The sequence below is a fragment of the Dasypus novemcinctus genome, chromosome 27 (assembly GCF_030445035.2).
Source record: "Dasypus novemcinctus isolate mDasNov1 chromosome 27, mDasNov1.1.hap2, whole genome shotgun sequence".
Taxonomy (NCBI): domain Eukaryota; kingdom Metazoa; phylum Chordata; class Mammalia; order Cingulata; family Dasypodidae; genus Dasypus; species Dasypus novemcinctus.
In genome coordinates, this window is record NC_080699.1 from 24,146,896 (window position 1) to 24,163,368 (window position 16,473).

Sequence of the window (16,473 nt, forward strand, 5' to 3'; positions counted from 1 at the left end):
ACCGGTGTCCAGGTGCCCAAGACACTCAGTAAGGGCAGAGCCAAGGCAAGGGGTTGGAGCAGGGCAGGAGCCATCACCCTGGGCCAGGAGCACATCACCCAAATGAGAAGGCGACCGGGAAGAACACGGCGTGTGATCCATTTGCTCATGGGACAGTCTCAGTCGCCAGTGGACGCACCCAGGGGCAAGGGCAGTGAGCGCAGAGGGCGGGGTGTATGGAACAAGGCGCGCAGGGGCCTGCACACACAGCCACGCATCAGGGCTGTTCACAGGCAAGCACGGGTCTGAACTGTTGAAGAGGAAAGCTCAGAGGGGGCTTGGGTGATCGTCTAGGCCAGCAGTTGAGGAAACTGGAGGGGTGGCGGGGCAGAGGCCACCTGCTGGGTGAAGGGGAGGGCCAGGGCAGCTCTGCTTTCAGCGGCCTGATATTTGGGAGTTGCCAGATTTTACTGGAGAACCATTACTTTGGCCCAAGGCATTTATTTTGTAAATTAGGACACTGAAACGCAGAGAAGGTACACAGGACTCAAGTCACACAGGACTCAGTCAAAGCTGAATATCCAGCCAAGTCTACTATGACTTAGCTTCTCTAATTCCTTGTCCACTGCCTCCCACTTGAGCTGAATCACAGTTTGCACTGGTTTGCAGTCACCAGAGTACATGCACTCCACTGGTACAAACATGTGCACACACGCAAACACACACACACACACACACACACGCCCTGCCTCCTTACCGCAGCCCAGCTCGTCGCTCTTCAACTTGCAGTCCACCACCCCGTCACAACGAACAGCGTCCCTGGGGCAGCTCTCCACCGGCTCCTTGTACTTGATCCCTGTGTGCCCCCGCCAGAAGAGGACTGGAAAAAAGGAAGCAGGCTGCTGCGTCATGGCCAGCCCCAGAGGGACAAGACACTAAGCAGCCCGGAGCCCTGGGGGATCTGAGACACCGACCTGAAATCCCTCTTGGACTCTGGGGCTCTGGTCCCCCATCTGTATGGAGAGAAAGGCTGCTCAGGAATGCTCTGGAATGCTCCAGAAAGCTCCTGCCAGCAGGGCAGCACCAGGCACGCTCCAGCAGCCAGTCACCCAGGGAGAGACCGGGACAGAGAGAGATGTGCAGGGGGCACAATTTTGGGACTGCCTTACTCAGCATGCTGGGTGGTGGCCAGAGAAGCCACTTCCTCCAGTAGCCCAGAGCCCCCTTCTCCAAATCCCTCTGGCATTCCCTCTTTCCTGTCCTCCAAGGGTGCAGCAGGGGGCTGTCTGTCTTCGCAGGCACGCACACGCAGCCACCAGCTGTCCTGCTCTTTCAAAGGCTTCCATCCTTCCGGCCTCAGCAGCTCGGGGATTTTCCCCCTCCTCCCTCGCCCCTAACGCCCACTTCTTCCCCACTGCTTATCTCTTTGCCTTCTAATGTCTTCCCACTCAATGAACAACTTGAAGTGGTTGATTCCCAAATGTACAAAGTGGGTCTAAAAGTAAACAACCTCACAAACCATAGGGGGAAATCCTCTTCCTGACTTCCTTGTTCTCTAACACGGACCTATTTCCAGAGGGGTCTCTGCTGTCCTCACTGCCTGCAAATCTCCCCCCGGGGTGCCCAGTTCTGCCTCGTCACCCGGCCTCGCGTCCTCAACTGAGTCCTCCTCGGCCCCGACCCCTCTCTCACCCAAGGTGAAGGTTGGGGATCCCATGGTGGGACTGCTCCTTCCGAGTCCAGGCACACATCCCCCCAATCTCTCGGATTTACCCCTCCTCTCCCTGCCTGGCCTTCCTCCTCTCCTAAGCCCCCCGATGCTGCAGAGCCTGCACACCAAGGGGCAGCCCCAACACAGATGGGGAGAGCCCTGGGCCTGGGGTCCTGAGCCCACCGTGGAGGCACCTCCCTGACGGAACTGCCGGGGCCTCCGGGCGGTGTGGTGCGCCCACGCTGGAAGCTGTACTTTGGGGTGCAGTGAGCCCACCCTGGCATCCACGCTCCTCTCCCCCACCCCCCTGGGTTATTTCACACCAATCTCAGGGGCGCTGACAGAGGGTTCCCCGGGAGTGTGTGGCCCCATGGTGAGGGGGCGACAGGGAGCAGGAGCTCCACGTGAAAGCACGTGGCAGGCGTGGGGCTAAGGCTTTCACACGCATTGTGACAGTGAGGCAGGTGGGGAGGGGGCTCAGAAAGTCACTTAAGGAGCTGAGGTCCCACAGCTGCTATGCGGCCGAGCCGGGATCCTGCCACAGGTCGGTGTGCTCCTAAAGCCATACCCTTAGGCATGGCCTCTTCCCACCCAGTCCTCTTCCTCAAACAGCCCTGCCTGCTGCAGGTGTCCAGGTACTTGTCCACCTGCTGTACAGCACATGGAGCTGCTCCTTTTACAGAATCCTCACCCCTCGGCCTGGCGTTTACAGCTCTCTACAGTGTGGCCTGGCCGATGACCCTCGTGTTCCCAGAGCCATGCTCTCCTGGTTAAGTGGCTTCCTTCCCGCTGCCCCGTGCCAACCTTGCCCACCTGGCCGCTCACATTTCCAGTAGCTGCTCTTCCCACTCAGGTGTCCTGTGCAGGTCACCACTGCTCTTTCACCTTCCAGGCCCCCTGAGCCCCGACCCGACAGCTCTCGCCTCTTCCCAACATGCGCGCTCGGATACATTTGGCCTTAATTATTGCCAGCTATGCCCCCAGACGGCTGGGATCTCCCGGAGGCCAGGGGCAGTATGACGCATGCGTCACTTTTGTTCCCTCCAAAAATTTCCCACGGGGCTGGCTTACAGTGGGCTCCCAGCAGAGAGCCCTGGGGCACGTCCTGGGCAACTTTTCCAAAGGGTGGGGGTCAAGAGGCACTGAAACCCTAAACACTGTGTCACATTGACTGAGTATGACAGAGAGATTTGTTTTCCAACCGGTGCTACTTACTGCTCATTTTTAACAACTAGCAGTTTTAGAGTGGGATTTTGAGTCGGGCATGGTGCCATAGTTCATTTATTCTTTATAACCCAGTGATGTCAGCATGAGATTTTTTTATTGGGCACATGGTAAGTTGAATGGATGAATGAACTGAGAGTCCCATTTAAAGAGGCAGATCCTGAGTTCAGAGTGGTTCCATACCATGCCCAAGTGAGTTGCTCAGTAAGTAGCACCGAAGGACCCCAGCCCAGATTGCTGGGAGTTGGCACACTCTCAGCCCTCTCCTGTCTCCCTGCTGCATGCCCACCCCTTCCCACTCCAGCCCGCCATGGCCAGCATCCGCCCCCTGTCCCCCCGTGAAACTCACAGAGCAAGATGAGTGCCACCACGAGGCCGATGAGGAGCAGGATGCACCCGATGAGCGGCAGCCGCTTCCTGCTCTCCTGCAAGAGCTTGGGCAGGCTGAGACCTAGGATGGGGCAGCAGCAGGGGACAGTGAGAAGGGACAAGGACACGAGGCTGGCCCTGTGGACCTCTCCACCCCAGGCTGTGGTGCTACCAACAGCTCCCTTTTATTTTATTTTTAAAAATTTATTTATTTTTATTGTCTTTTTTTTAAGATACACAGATCACACAAAATGTTACATTAAGAAATATATAAGAGTTTCCCATATACTCCCCACTCCCACCCCCCACTCCTCCCACCTCAACAACCTCTTTCATCAGTGTGGCATGGTCATTGCATTTGGTGAATACATTTTGGAGCACTGCTGCACCGCATGGATTATAGTTGACATTGTAGTTTACACTCTCCCCCAGTCCACTCAGTGGCTTATGAGCTCCCTTTTATTGAGCGCTCTGCATGTGCTATCTTACTCACTCACCGCAACCTTGTGCGCTGAGTATTATCATACCCATTTTATAGAGGAGGAAACTGAGGTTTATGAAAGTTAAATAATATGCCCGTTACCCAGCCAGCGAGTGGCAGAGCAGGGAGTCAAATGCATGTGGGTCTGATTCCAAAGCCCACCAGACCAAAGAGTCTTGGGAAGACAAAAATGGTCACAAGACTGGCTGGGGAAGGGGCCCCAAATCTGGAGGCTCCTCCAAAGTCAGATAAAGCCCAGGGCCCCAGTGTGGTGGGGGGGCCTTCTGAGGGCCGGGACAAGAAGGCGGCAGCGTCAGGACGGGCAGAGGCGGGCCCCGAGGGCCATCTCGTTCCCAGTAGCTGAGCCGGACAGAACTGGTCAGCAGCTCTCCCTTCCCTCCTCCGCCCGCAGACGGACCTGCTGATCATGACCTTGCTCCATATCAGACTCCACATCCCTGGCAGACCAAGGAAAGAACCCAGGTCTCTAACCGAGAGCCCGTGCCCTTGAAATCTGACCCTGAGAGTGCATCCTCCAAAGTTACACACAGCTTCTCGGTTCTGATTTCTTAGTCCCCTTTTGCCCCCAACCTTCCACTGTCTTTGGGTTCATGTAATGGGCTCTTTCTGCTTCCACCACCCCAGACCTCTCACTGCGCTGCCCTGCCCACCCCACATCATTAGGCAAGGGGTATGAGGGTCAGAGAGGGCTACCTCTGCTCTCTCCTCCTTGCCCATGAGTGCTTCTCCATCCTTCTGGCCTCCCCAGCCTCCCTCTTACCGAGGCTCTCCCCAGAGGCCCTGGTGGCTGGCGATGACCTGGTGGCTGGCGATGACCTGGAAGGAGATGCCCGGACGGGTACCGTGCCCACTGGAGTTGCTCTCACCAGATACACTCTGGTTGGAGAGGATGTCGTAGAGGCCGACCTGGCGGATGAGGACCTGCCGGACGAGGACCTGCCGGACGAGGACCTAGAAGGCGATGCCCGGGCCGGGGCTGCCCGGGCTGGGGACGCTGTGGCCGGGGAAGCATTCTGAAAGCAGAGCAAAGGGCATCTCTCAGGCCGCTCGCCTGCCAGCCCGCCCCAGCCGTCAGCCCTGCGGAGCCGGGAGGCAAAGGCTCTGGGGCAAGCGGCTGGGGCTGAAGCAAAAACCCTGGAGAAGGAAACGTCAGGGAAGGAGAATGTCTACCGAGAGGATGAAAGTCCAGGGGGCCCGCTCTTCCCAGCTTCCCAGCAGTCTCTCCACTCACAAGAACCGGCAGAGGGGTGGCCAGCTCCGGAGGGCCATGGACCATCTGCTCGGGCTGGCAGCACCTGCTTTGGCTACACTTTATCTCAGGAGAGTCAAAAGAAGGGGCTGCTGGGCTGGACCCTGGCTCTGAGACCTCACCTCCAGCAAGTGTGGTCTCTGCAGCCACCCCTTCCACCCTCTTCACTTTCACACCCCCACACTACCCACCCTTTTTTCCCCCATGAATGTGTGTTAGATTATAAAATATTGTTCTTACTATGATCTATAGTAAAAAAAAAAAAAAGTGTGGAAAGCATTGCCTAAGAAAATTTGCCTTATGTCCCACTATTCTCAGTATCACTAGAATTCTTTCTCTCTCTCTCACACACACACACACACACATCAACATATACATATCCAGGCAAGACATAGGAGGAAAAAGTTTATAGGCTGCAATGTGATTCCGTCACTCTTGGACAAGATCCCTAAGCTTATCTGGCTGTAGGTTGAGGAACGTGTTCGTTTCAAGTGATTTAATTTACACTCACAGAGGACTTAGCCTGCGCTAAGTGCTGTATCCACATTTAATATTTCCATTTGGCCCAGTGCTGGGAAGGGTGGAACAGAGCTGATGTAACTTGATCGAGTTCTCATGGCTGAAAGTAGCAGAGCCAGGATTTGACCAGAAAGTCAGGCTCCGGCGTCCAGGCTCTGAACCAATAGGCTTTGCCGCCTCCCTGGGGAGGGTACACGAGATGGCTCTGTGGTGGCCATCGCGGGTGATCGCGGGTGATCAATGACGCCAGTCCCCTTCCTTCTCCGGAGAGCCTGGAGCTCTTGGGGTGGGAGTGGGGGAGAGGGGGTGAAAGCAAGCCTGGGTGACGGAGCCAGAAGACCCCAGACCTCTGAGCACTCCTGTTCCCCACTCACCTTCCACGCTTAAAAGCATCCAACATAATTATCCAAATACTTAATAAAAAGTCTTATCTGAACATCCAGCCCATTTAAGCACAATCATCCCTAACAAATAGAGTTTTGGGGTTTGGGTTTGTTTTTTTTTTCACTTTTTTTTAAGTCCCTCTTCTGGCAGTGGGCCCCATTTTCCCATTTTCCTGGGGGCTGTGGGATGGATTCGAGGGGAACTTGGCTGCTGACCACACTTGCTTGCCAGAGGCAGGGACCCGGAGAGGCTGCAGCAGGGAGTTCCGGGCTTGGTTAGTGGATGGGGCAGGTGCGCCCGTGTCCCCGTGCCCCAGCCGGTCGAGCAGGGACCGCCGGGGGTGTTTTGGGGCCTACGGGCAGCTGCTGCCCCTGCTGACCCAGCAGAGCTTAAGCTAAGGGCCCCCACCAGCTTTCCATCTCGTCCCCACTGGCTGCAGACCAGATTTCCAGAAAATGAAGGGAAATTTGCCCCCTGGATATTTAAAGTGAAGCGGGACGGGCTTGGCTGAAATAGAGGATGCGTGGGTCCACCACCCTGGCTTTGGAGTCGGAGGGGACTGGGCCCAGGCTTGGAGTCATCACTGCGTAGGCCTGGGAAATCCACTTCTTTCCTGAACCTTCTTCATAATCTGTAAAATGGGACTAATAGGCCCCCTTTGCCCTGGTGCACAGGGCGCCAGCTGTGCTGACATTCAGCCGCCACGGCCGTGCCCGAGGAGTCGGAAGGTACAGAAGCTCATCTTAGGGAGTAAAGAGGGGGCTGGACAAAAGCCAGGCTAAGGTCCTTCAGCGAGGGACCAGCCCAAACCTGAACAGGAGCCCCTGCTGCCCCCAGCCGTGGCCTGAGCCTGGGCTCCCGCCCTGGACCCTGGCCTCGTGGCACCACCACCGGCTTGCCAGGTCTCCCTCCCCACCATGCTCACACCGGAAGTCTTCTCTAACTTCTTCAGGGGGAATCACCCTAATTGAAAACAGTAGCTCAGTTATGGGCAGCACTTTAGAGATTACAATAAACTTGCCCACCTATGGCTCTCTGTGCTCCTTGCTACGTCCCTAAGAGATTGCTGTTCTTACTGGCCCAATGATGAGAAGCCAAGCTCAGAGCTCAGATTGCCCAGACTCGCATCGTCAGGATTCTATCCCAATCCTCTCTGCGACTGAGCTTCAGCTCTTTCAAGTCAGAAGCAAGAGACTCTGGGTACAGCTAAGTTCGTTTTTGACATAGACGAGAACTGGGACCTGGGGCCTTGCAGGGTTGGGGCACCACTGGCTCCCCCAGGAGTGGGGCCCGTGAGTTTCCGTGGGGATCTTGGTCCTGTGGTACTTCTGGGTGTGAGTCTGGGGTTGAGCCTGTGGCCTGCTAGGGCCAGGCGGGGCCTTGGGGATTGGAGCAGGAGTGTCACAGCCATCGAGTGCTTTGGGCTAAGGAGGCCACACTCTGAACTCTGGCTCTGCCACTAAACCAGCTGTGTGACCCTGGGCAAGCAACGTAACCTCTCAGTTTTCCTATCTATAAGGTAGGATGGAAAACCCTGCTTCAAAGTACTGTTGTGACAGTTCAATGACACATAAAGTACCTGGCACAAAGGACCGTGACTGTTGATGTTTTTTTTAAGCCCAATGGTCTTGAAATAGAAAGATCTGGAAAACGGACTTTGGCCCAGTGGTTAGGGCATCCGTCTACCACATGGGAGGTCCGCGGTTCAAACCCTGGGCCTCCTTGACCCGTGTGGAGCTGGCCCATGAGCAGTGCTGATGCGCGCAAGGAGTGCCCTGCCACATAGGGGTGTCCCTGCGTAGGGGAGCCCCATGCGCAAGGAGCACGCCCCGTAAGGAGAGCCGCCCAGCGCGAAGGAGGGAGCAGCTTGCCAAGGAATGGCACCGCCCACACTTCCCGTGCCGCTGACGACAACAGAAGCGGACAAAGAAACAAGACGCAGCAAAAAGACACAGAAAACAGACAACTGGGGAAGGTGAGGGGAATTAAATAAATAAAAAATCTTTAGCAAAAAAAAAAAAGAAAGATCTGTGTTGCAGTGTGGCTGCATCCTTTCTTCCCTGGCCTTCCCTGGGCAGGTAACTCAACACTTGGGCATCTGTTTCCATATGTGTGGAATGGGGCTAACCGTACCTCCTTTCCCAGGTAAACAGGCAACATACGTCAAGCGCAGGCCCCTTCACTTGATTCCACTTCATCCTCACCACACCCCTTTGCAGTTAGCACGATCAGCCCCAGTTTACAGATATCGTAACGGAGGTCCAGGCAGGCTAAGAACCACGTCCAAATTCCCACGTCGGGCAAGTGACAGAGCTCGGATGCTAACCTGACCTGCTCGGAGCCAACAGCCTTGACGACAGGAGCTTGGCTGTCCACAGCAACTTCTTTCCTTTCTTTGGGGCTTACAATTTGCACAGAGCTCTCACACCCATTATTTCATTTGATTTTCACACGATTTCGGGTTAGGAAGCAGGATGAGAAATTTTTATGGCTAATTTATTCATGAGAAAACTGGGGCGCAGAGGGTCGGATCAGCAGGCCCCGAACCGTGTAGGCTGAACTGGTGGCCTCGCAGGGCCTCTGGGTCCTCTAAGTCCCAGCCAAGCGCTCTCAGGCTGTCTTCAGCTGAACGGGACCCTTGAGCCTGCCCCTGTTGCCGCATCGTGATGGGCAGGAAGCAGAGGGAGGAGGCTGAAGGCAAGAGGGCAGAGGCCCAGAGGAAACGGTGGGACGATTTGGGGGACTCGGGAAGGGGGGCTGTGATGGAGGAGCAGTGGGAGGGAGTTAGGCCAGAGAGGAAACGGGCTGTTGGCAGGAAGCCAGGGGATGGCCAGAAAGGTCGTGGCCATGGCAGGGGGTGGGGGGAGCCCCCAGATCCTCCTCTTCCCTCTCCCGGGTGTTTACCAGCAGGAGGGTCCACCACGCCCACCCACGGCCTCTCTGGCAGGAAGTGGGGGTAGGGGGGCCCCCAGGAGAATCCCCTGGCGTCCGTAGACCTGCCTGAGTCCCTCTTCTCTGGCTCTGGAGGGAGGTGGGACTAAAAATTGGCCAGCATGGCTGTGCCCTGGTGCCGTACCCAGGCGGGGGTGGACAGCCCCCAGCCCAGACACTTGGGGAACGCTGGCTCTGAGCCCCAGTAGCCCAACAGGAAGTCTTCCAAGCACCAGGAATGATGGAGTGGGGGTGGGGGGCAGGGGCACGTCCAGAAGGAGCTGGAGGCCTTGAATCCGCGGGGTGTCCACGCAGAGGGGGCAGCCTCTTGGGTCACGGCTGGAGGGAAGCAGGTGGAGAGCAGCCAGTCCCTCGGGCCAGGGCAAGAGAGTCCTGGGATCCCAGCCCCTAATGACAACTGCTCGTGTGGAACCGTGAGTCCCAGCAAGGTCACAAGATGGAAGGATAGCCCCAAGACCAGAGGAAAGTGCCTCCAAAGGAGGGGCATCTGGCCCACCCACCCACTCCAAGCCTCAACCCCAACCATCTCAGGAGGCTCAGGAGAGTTCTCACTCTCAGGGACCACCAGAATAGAAGATTCCACAGCCATTCTTCTTTGCCTATTTCACAGTCTGCCTCCCCACCCTGCTGGAAGTTCTTTCCCATGTCTAACCTGCTCCAGCACTAACTCATTTCCTTTCTTCAGTTCTTGGAGAGCAACTGCTGCAATTCCAGCCTCCCAAACAGAGGCCTGGCCTCAGCCTCAGAGCAGCTGCCCTGGGCAGATGAGGCTGGTGTCCGGGACCTGAAGGGGTAAGGGTGGTAAAGAAGACCTCTGGCCCAAGGTCCTGAGACATAAGGGGCAGAGCCAGGGCCAGAGCCCAGGCCTCACAAGACCCAGGCTGGAACTCGGTCGACCCCTCCTGGGCCAGGTCCCAGCCTCTCCACAGCCTGCCTGCAGCACAGGGGTGGAGCCAGGGGCCAGGGGCAGCTGGATGGGGCGAAGCCAGGGGCCAGGAACCACTTCCCTGGCCGAGCCTTGCCCAGCATTCTTTCCTAGGACGTACACCTGTGAGTCAGGGAACAGGCCACACCAGGCTGTCACTGCTCCCTCCAGCTATGCCTCTGAGCTCCCGGGTCCCCCTGCGGGCTTGTCCCGGCCCCTCCAGATGTCCTGGGGCAGGAGGCGCCAGGACCAGGAGGTGGGGTCGGGGTCCCCAGGGAAAGGCAAGGGGGAATGGCCAAGGACAGAACTGAGGACACTTCCCTGACGGGGTCAATAAGAACCACCAATCCCATTTTACAGACAAGGAAAGGGAGGCCCAAAACAGTTGCATGAAAAATAAATAAATAAATAAAAATGAAAAAAACATTTGCATGCTTTGCCCTCGGGTCCATTTATAGGATAACAGGGACTAAAACCCGCGGCGCCCAGCTCCCCGTCCAGTGCTCCCTACGTCACCGACTCTGCCCCTGGTGGGGGTGGGAGGAAGTTAAACAGCCCCTGAGTGTGCGCTCTTGGCCTCTGCTGGGTCTCCGGGGGGCTTTGGATTTCCCGGGGCAGGAGGAACTTCTGCCTGTGCTAACTGACATCGTAGCTAGCTCCAGGGGCTCCGGGGACCGCAGGGAGAAGGGGGACCCTCTGTCTGCGCTGCGGGCGTCACAGCCAGCCCCTGGGCAGCTTCCGTCGCAGGGCCCGTGGCTGCCACGTGGACTGAGCCCCAGGCTCTGCCACTGTCCTCCAGCCACAGGCGGCAGCCTGAGCTCTGGGACGTATGCCCCGGGTGGGCAGCAAGAGGGACCCTGCGAAAAGCTAAACCCAAAAAGTGCCTGCCAGCAGCGGCAGTGACCGCTCCTCACAGCCGCAGGGCCTGACCGGCGGGGGCCCTTCCCGGCCAGCTAAGGTGCCCGGGCCTCCCTCTGTAGGTCAGGGTCATCCTTCGCCAAGCCGCCACCCCCCGGGCAGCCTGGGCCCATCACAGGAAGTCAGAGCTGGAAGGACCCAGCGGGCCCAGAGGGACCATGTGCCCTGGCCGGGGTCACACAGCCAGCTGGGGCAGCGGCAGGCCTGGACCCCCGCTCTTCTGGCTCCCTCCCTGGGCTGCTGCCGAGCCCGGCGCCCTTACCCAGGGCCTCACCACCTCCACCCAGAAAGGGCCCTTCCCTGGACCTGGGCCCTGCGGCGGCGCGGCTCTCCCAGCGACTGAGGACCGGCACATTTAACGGGGCCGGCAACGGCAGGACCACAACTGGCGGCTCAGCGCTCTGGCATAGGCGGAGAAGTGTCCCCAGGCCCCGCCGGGGGCACAAGGGGCCCCAGGAAAGATCAGCGCTGCCTTTGCCAAGACCTCAAAACCTCCGTGCTGTTGGGGAGCCCTTGGGCTGCAGTGGGAGGCGGGAGGGGGGCCTGGGCTGGGCTGAGCTGGGGGGCATTGCGGCTTCTTTCCCACCCCCATCGCCCAGAGAAATACCACACAGGATCCCCAGAAGCCGGGCCAATTCCCCAATGCCCGCTCCGACGACCACTAGCACGGCCCCCCAGCCCCTCCTTCGCCCCCCAGGGCTGGCCTGTAACCTCGGGACCACCCAGCCTGCGATTCCCACTGCCTTTCCAGGTGAAGCCGGCCCGGGGGCCTCCTGGGCCCCGGGCATGAAGGCGCAGGCAAGCTTGCTTCTGCCCCCAACCCGCCTGAGACCGGGAAGGACCAGCCCTCCCTGGGGCTCAGCAGCTCACCCTAGAACCCGAAGGGGCTGCACAATCAAACGGCGCCTGGGAGACCAGCTCGAGGGCTGGCCGTGGTGGACTTAGAGCCCTTTGCCCCATTTCCAGCAGAGCAGATCCACTTTTTAGGTTTTGTGTGTTTTTGTTCTCCCCCTCCCACCTCACTGTTTTGCTGTGTCCATTCACTGCATCATCTTCTGTATCCATTTGTCTCTTTTGTCTTCTCTTCTCGTCTTTCTCCTCTAGGATTCACCGGGATTCAGTCCTGGGGACCTCCGATGTGGGGAGAGGTTCCCTGTCAATTGTGCCACCTCAGTTCCTGGTCTCTGCTGTGCTTCACCCTGACTCTCCCCTTCACCTCTCTTTGGTTGCTCATCATCTTGCTGCGGCACTCACTTGTGTGGGCACTGGCTCACCACGTGGGCACTGGCTCACCACGTGGGCACTCACGTGGGCACTCAGCTTGCCACGCGGGCACTCACATGAGCACTTGGCTCGCCACACGGGTACCTGAGTGGGCACTCAGCTTACCCCATGGGCACTCAGCTTGGCTTACAGGCACCCACATGGGCAGTCGGCTTGCCGCGCAGGCGCTCAGCTCACTGTGTGGGCACTTGGCTCACCACGCAGGCACTGGCTCGCTGTGCAGGCGCACTTTCTCTTCTTTTTCACCAGGAGGACCCAGGGACCAAACCCAAGTCCTCCCATAGGGTAGGCAGAAGCCTTATCACTTGAGCCACATCCACATCCTCACTTTTCAGTTTTACACACTGGGCTCCACATAAGATTTCATTTGAACAAAAGGGGCCACTGCTAAAAAGAACTCGAAAATTACTGCTCTGGATGAACACTCAAGTTCCTTCTGCTTTACAAAGCCTCCTCTGCACATAAAGATGTCTATGGGATGCCAGTGAGACCAGAATTTCAAAAACCTGCTTTTGGTTTATTCGTTCATTCACTCATTCATTTGCTCATTCATTCATTCATCAATTCATTTAAAAAAACATTGAGTGCCCACCATTGCCATGAACTTGCCGCCTCAGTTTCCCCAACATCTATGCTTTTCCTCTGTGCTCTCTGCTGCGGAGGTGACAGTTCAGGACTGATATGTCCTGGGGCCTTGCTGGACAGTCTCGGTTTTGCAGCCCTCTCTGAGGAGCCAGCGTCCACCTGGTGCTGCCCACAAAGCCTCTGCACGGCTGCTGCTGGCTGTCCCATGCCCCCTCCCCCTGCCGCCACCAGCCTGCCGCCTGGCTGGGCACAGTCCACCCCCGTTGTTGCTGCAGCAAGAGGAAGCTGTTTTGCCAAAACAAGACTTAGGCTAAGTGGCCATTGTCACATCAGTTGGCCTGCCTGCCTGGCACCCAGTCTGGAGCCTGACACACATACTCCCACGCACGTGAGCTCACGCTTGCCAAGTCACAGCGGACAACTTAGGGGAAGGCAGGCGGGGTGGGCTGGGTGGAAGCTGTTCAACCCCAAGGCCGACAGGAAACACGCAGGTCTCGGGGGGCTGCGTGCCTGCAGGGCAGGGGGCACATGCCAGGGCTTCTGGGGGCACCTTCACTCTGGGGACCAGGGAGCACACAGTGACCCGAGGCCCCTGCTGTGCCATCACGGGAACCTGCCCAGCCCCCTCTGGGGAGGTGGGTCTCCTGGACCCTAGCCTTTCTCACTAGTGCACAGCTTCCACTGGGGGAGCCGATTCAGAACCTGATCCACCTCAGGACCACCTGCTGTAACAAAGGACCGTTGCTTTTCCAATGCCTCTACTTCAGTCTTCCTTTAAGAAACACTGCACTACTCTAAAGCATTAAAAATGTGACTCGTTTTGGAAAACAAACTCCAAGTTCATACTATTTTCCAAGAACAGATGCACAAGCTCAATGCCGTGCACCTGTATTCCTATTCTGTATAATTTCAGAGGCTGTCCAGGAGCCAGAAAGGGGAGTCCAGGAGCACTTTCTAATCCTCTTCTTGGAAGGTGGGGAAAGTGAGGCATGAGCGATGAAAACATTTACCCAAAATTTTAGAGGAGCCAGAACTAGACCCTAGAGAGAGTGACGATAATGATGACCGTGATAATGAAAATAACAATAATAAACCTTGACACTCTGGGACTGTATCTGTACACTGTATATCTATATCTATCGAGCCAGCTGCTGGTCTAAAAGAGCCTCGCCATGTGAAAGACACTATTCTGAGGCTCCTTGATTGAGTACTATTATCATTCCACTTTACAGAAGAAGAAACTAAGGGACAAAAAGGTTGAATGACTTGCCAAAATCACAGCTGACTGGAACTTGGTCAGTTCTCTGTCCCCCATAGCAGCAGCCTCTCTTTTGAACACGGGGACCCTGAGAGCATTCTCCACCCTTTCTAAGACTCCCCTGAACACCCGACCAGCGCCACAGGAGCCTCATCAGTTTTAAGCCCATGGGCCATCATCTTCTTTGCTTCTTGGTGGATTCAAGGGACAAGAAGCACAATGGTTCTCTCTGCAGTAAAGCCGGTAGGGAGAAGGCATGATCTTAGATGACCAGTTTCTCCCAGCTCTTCTACCCAGTTTAATCAGTCTTTAAAAACTTGCTGCAGATAAGATTAAGAGCCCTGACTGCAGCCTTCCCTGCTCTCACCTCCCGCTCGCTATCTAGCAGGGAGGAAATTCGAGAACCTTAAAGAAAGATGCGGTGGTTCCTTTTATTCCAAGATAAGTTAGAGCAGTCTCTCTTCCAGGAGGAACACGGCACCTACCATTGCATTTGACCTTAATGCATCATTCCCTCATCAGTGAGCAGCCTGCCCTGCACGACACACCCCTCCAGTGGCCTTCCCTGCTCATCCCTGACCCTGGAGTCATGAGCTTCCCAGGCCGGCATCAGCCCTACCGCCCTGCCCCAGGGACCCGCCCCACCACCCACCTCCAACTTGAGCTCAGCCCCTTTCGGGATAACTCAGCCCCTTCTCACCTTTTGGACTTAGGGGCAATCAAATTTAGACTCCCTGCAAGTTAGCCAGGAGCATGCCCATCCCTGTGGCTGTGGATCCCCCTTCCTCATGCCCCAGACAAAACTCTATTCCGCCTTTTGCATCACCCTCACTGCCCACCAGAGGCTCCAGTGAGCCCCGAGACCAGAGCAAAGATCAGGAGAAGTCTGGAAAAGAAGACTCAGGAGAGGGCTGAAAGAACGGACGGTGGTAAATTTCGCAGAAACCTTTCTGTGGTTCAGAATGGACCACAAGCCAGCGATAAGCCAGAGTCCAGAACAAGCTGAATCTCGCATGCAGCACTGGCCCATCCTTCCCAGAATCCCACACTCTGTCCTATCAGTAAAGAACAAAAGAATTTGGAGAGGAGCAGAAAATAAGACCTAAGGAGAAGTTAGGGAGCAGGAGGGATTTCCCTGAAGAAAAGAAAGCTGAGGCACAGGTGAACAAAATCCCCGGAAGCCTGCACGTGAAGGCTCTTCCACAGAGGATAGTCTAGCTCTCTACCACCATCAGAAGCAGAAGAGGAAAGGGACCTGAGTTGTAGCAGAAGGAATTGTGGCTAGACATCAGGTAGCACTTCCCAAGTATGAAAGTTATTAAGCCCCCAAATAAGTGACCGAAGGAGGTTGAAACATCCCCTTTACAATGTTACAATCCTTAAGGCACATAGAAAGCCTCGTGCTCCTGGGATGGTTTAGGAGTCCAGTGAGGGGCTTGACAGATGCCCCTGAAGCCCCCCTTAGAAGCTAAGACCCCACGGCTCTCCTTTCACCAGCAAAGTTGGCGTCTAACATGACAGACTTCCCGGGCTGAGCGCGCTCGGGCCACAGAGCTTAGCAGGAACCCAGGATTCACCCACACAGCCCTGGGGGGCTCACTGTCCAGACCCCAAGTCCCATCAGCTTCTCCCCCCAGGGGCTCCTCCTGGCGAGAAAAGGCCAAGACATCTAGATCCCTCCAGCTTCAACGAGAAAAGGCACCTTCGAAAACCTTCCCCCCAACCCGAGGCCGGCGGGCGGCGGCGCCCCACTCGTCTCCCAGCTCCCTGCCGCCGGGAGGACGTGGCCGCAGGCCCGCGGGCAGACTCACCGGGCGGCGGGGTGCTTCCATGGTCACCCGAGATGAGGCTGCCGGGCTCAACTGACGTCCAGGACCAGACCCATGTTGGGCCCTGGCTTCCCAGGCGTGGGGGGGGAAGGGGCCAGAGGGCCGCGGGCCGGCCCCCTCCAGATGGGGCGGGGCAGCCGGCTGGGAGGTGTGGGGTAAGCGCAGGAATAAACAACGAGCCAGAACTAGCCCGACCTGTCCCTCCGCCCCTCCTCCAAGGCATCCCTGTTACTCAGAGAATACCCAATGCCAGGGGTGTGAAACTGCCTTTCCTCCAGCACCTGCCCCATGGGGGGGCCGCGGGGACCCAGGGTTCAGGACTTCCTCTTTCGGGGGGCCTCTGAGAGAAGAGGCGGAGACCCCGCCAGCACGGCCTTTGCTCTGTCACCCTGCGCCCCTTACACAGCTGCTCCCAAGTCCTCTGAGGCAGGAGGCTGTCCTGTCCAGGACGTCCAAGCCAGGGACCGCGGCCACCCAGGGCAGGGCAGTGAGAACCTTCGTCTCGAGGACCACGTGCCCAGACCCCGAGCCAAGACCCATGGTCCTGCGGATTCGCACCCCGAACTCTTCATTTCTACAAAAACTCATAATTAAAGAAATTAAAATCAAGTGACCTCTCATCACGTGCATAATGAATTGCCTTGATTGAAAATAATAAAATGCTATGAAACGGCACCTCCGAGCCGATTAGAATAAAACTTCCATATCTGAATGGAAACTGTTCCCAAGAAATGTCGGGCTGACTCAGGATCTCATACCCTTCCTTGGGTCTGAGACTCAGAATC

The 16,473-nt window shown here is 56.9% G+C and overlaps 1 protein-coding gene across 1 annotated transcript in view; it reads right to left on the reverse strand.

Moving 5' to 3' along the window:
* The window catches only part of TMPRSS13 (transmembrane serine protease 13), a 29,217-nt gene extending 13,402 nt beyond the window's left edge, over positions 1-15,815 (reverse strand). Inside the window, exons 1-4 of the mRNA XM_004452916.5 lie at positions 15,671-15,815; positions 4,546-4,798; positions 3,264-3,365; positions 737-859 (exon numbers count right to left, since the gene is read on the reverse strand). Of these exons, the coding sequence (XP_004452973.1) occupies positions 737-859; positions 3,264-3,365; positions 4,546-4,798; positions 15,671-15,691 (499 nt within the window). The 5' untranslated portion in view covers positions 15,692-15,815. The remainder of the gene's footprint in view (positions 1-736; positions 860-3,263; positions 3,366-4,545; positions 4,799-15,670) is intronic.
* Between the last annotated feature and the right edge of the window lie 658 nt (positions 15,816-16,473).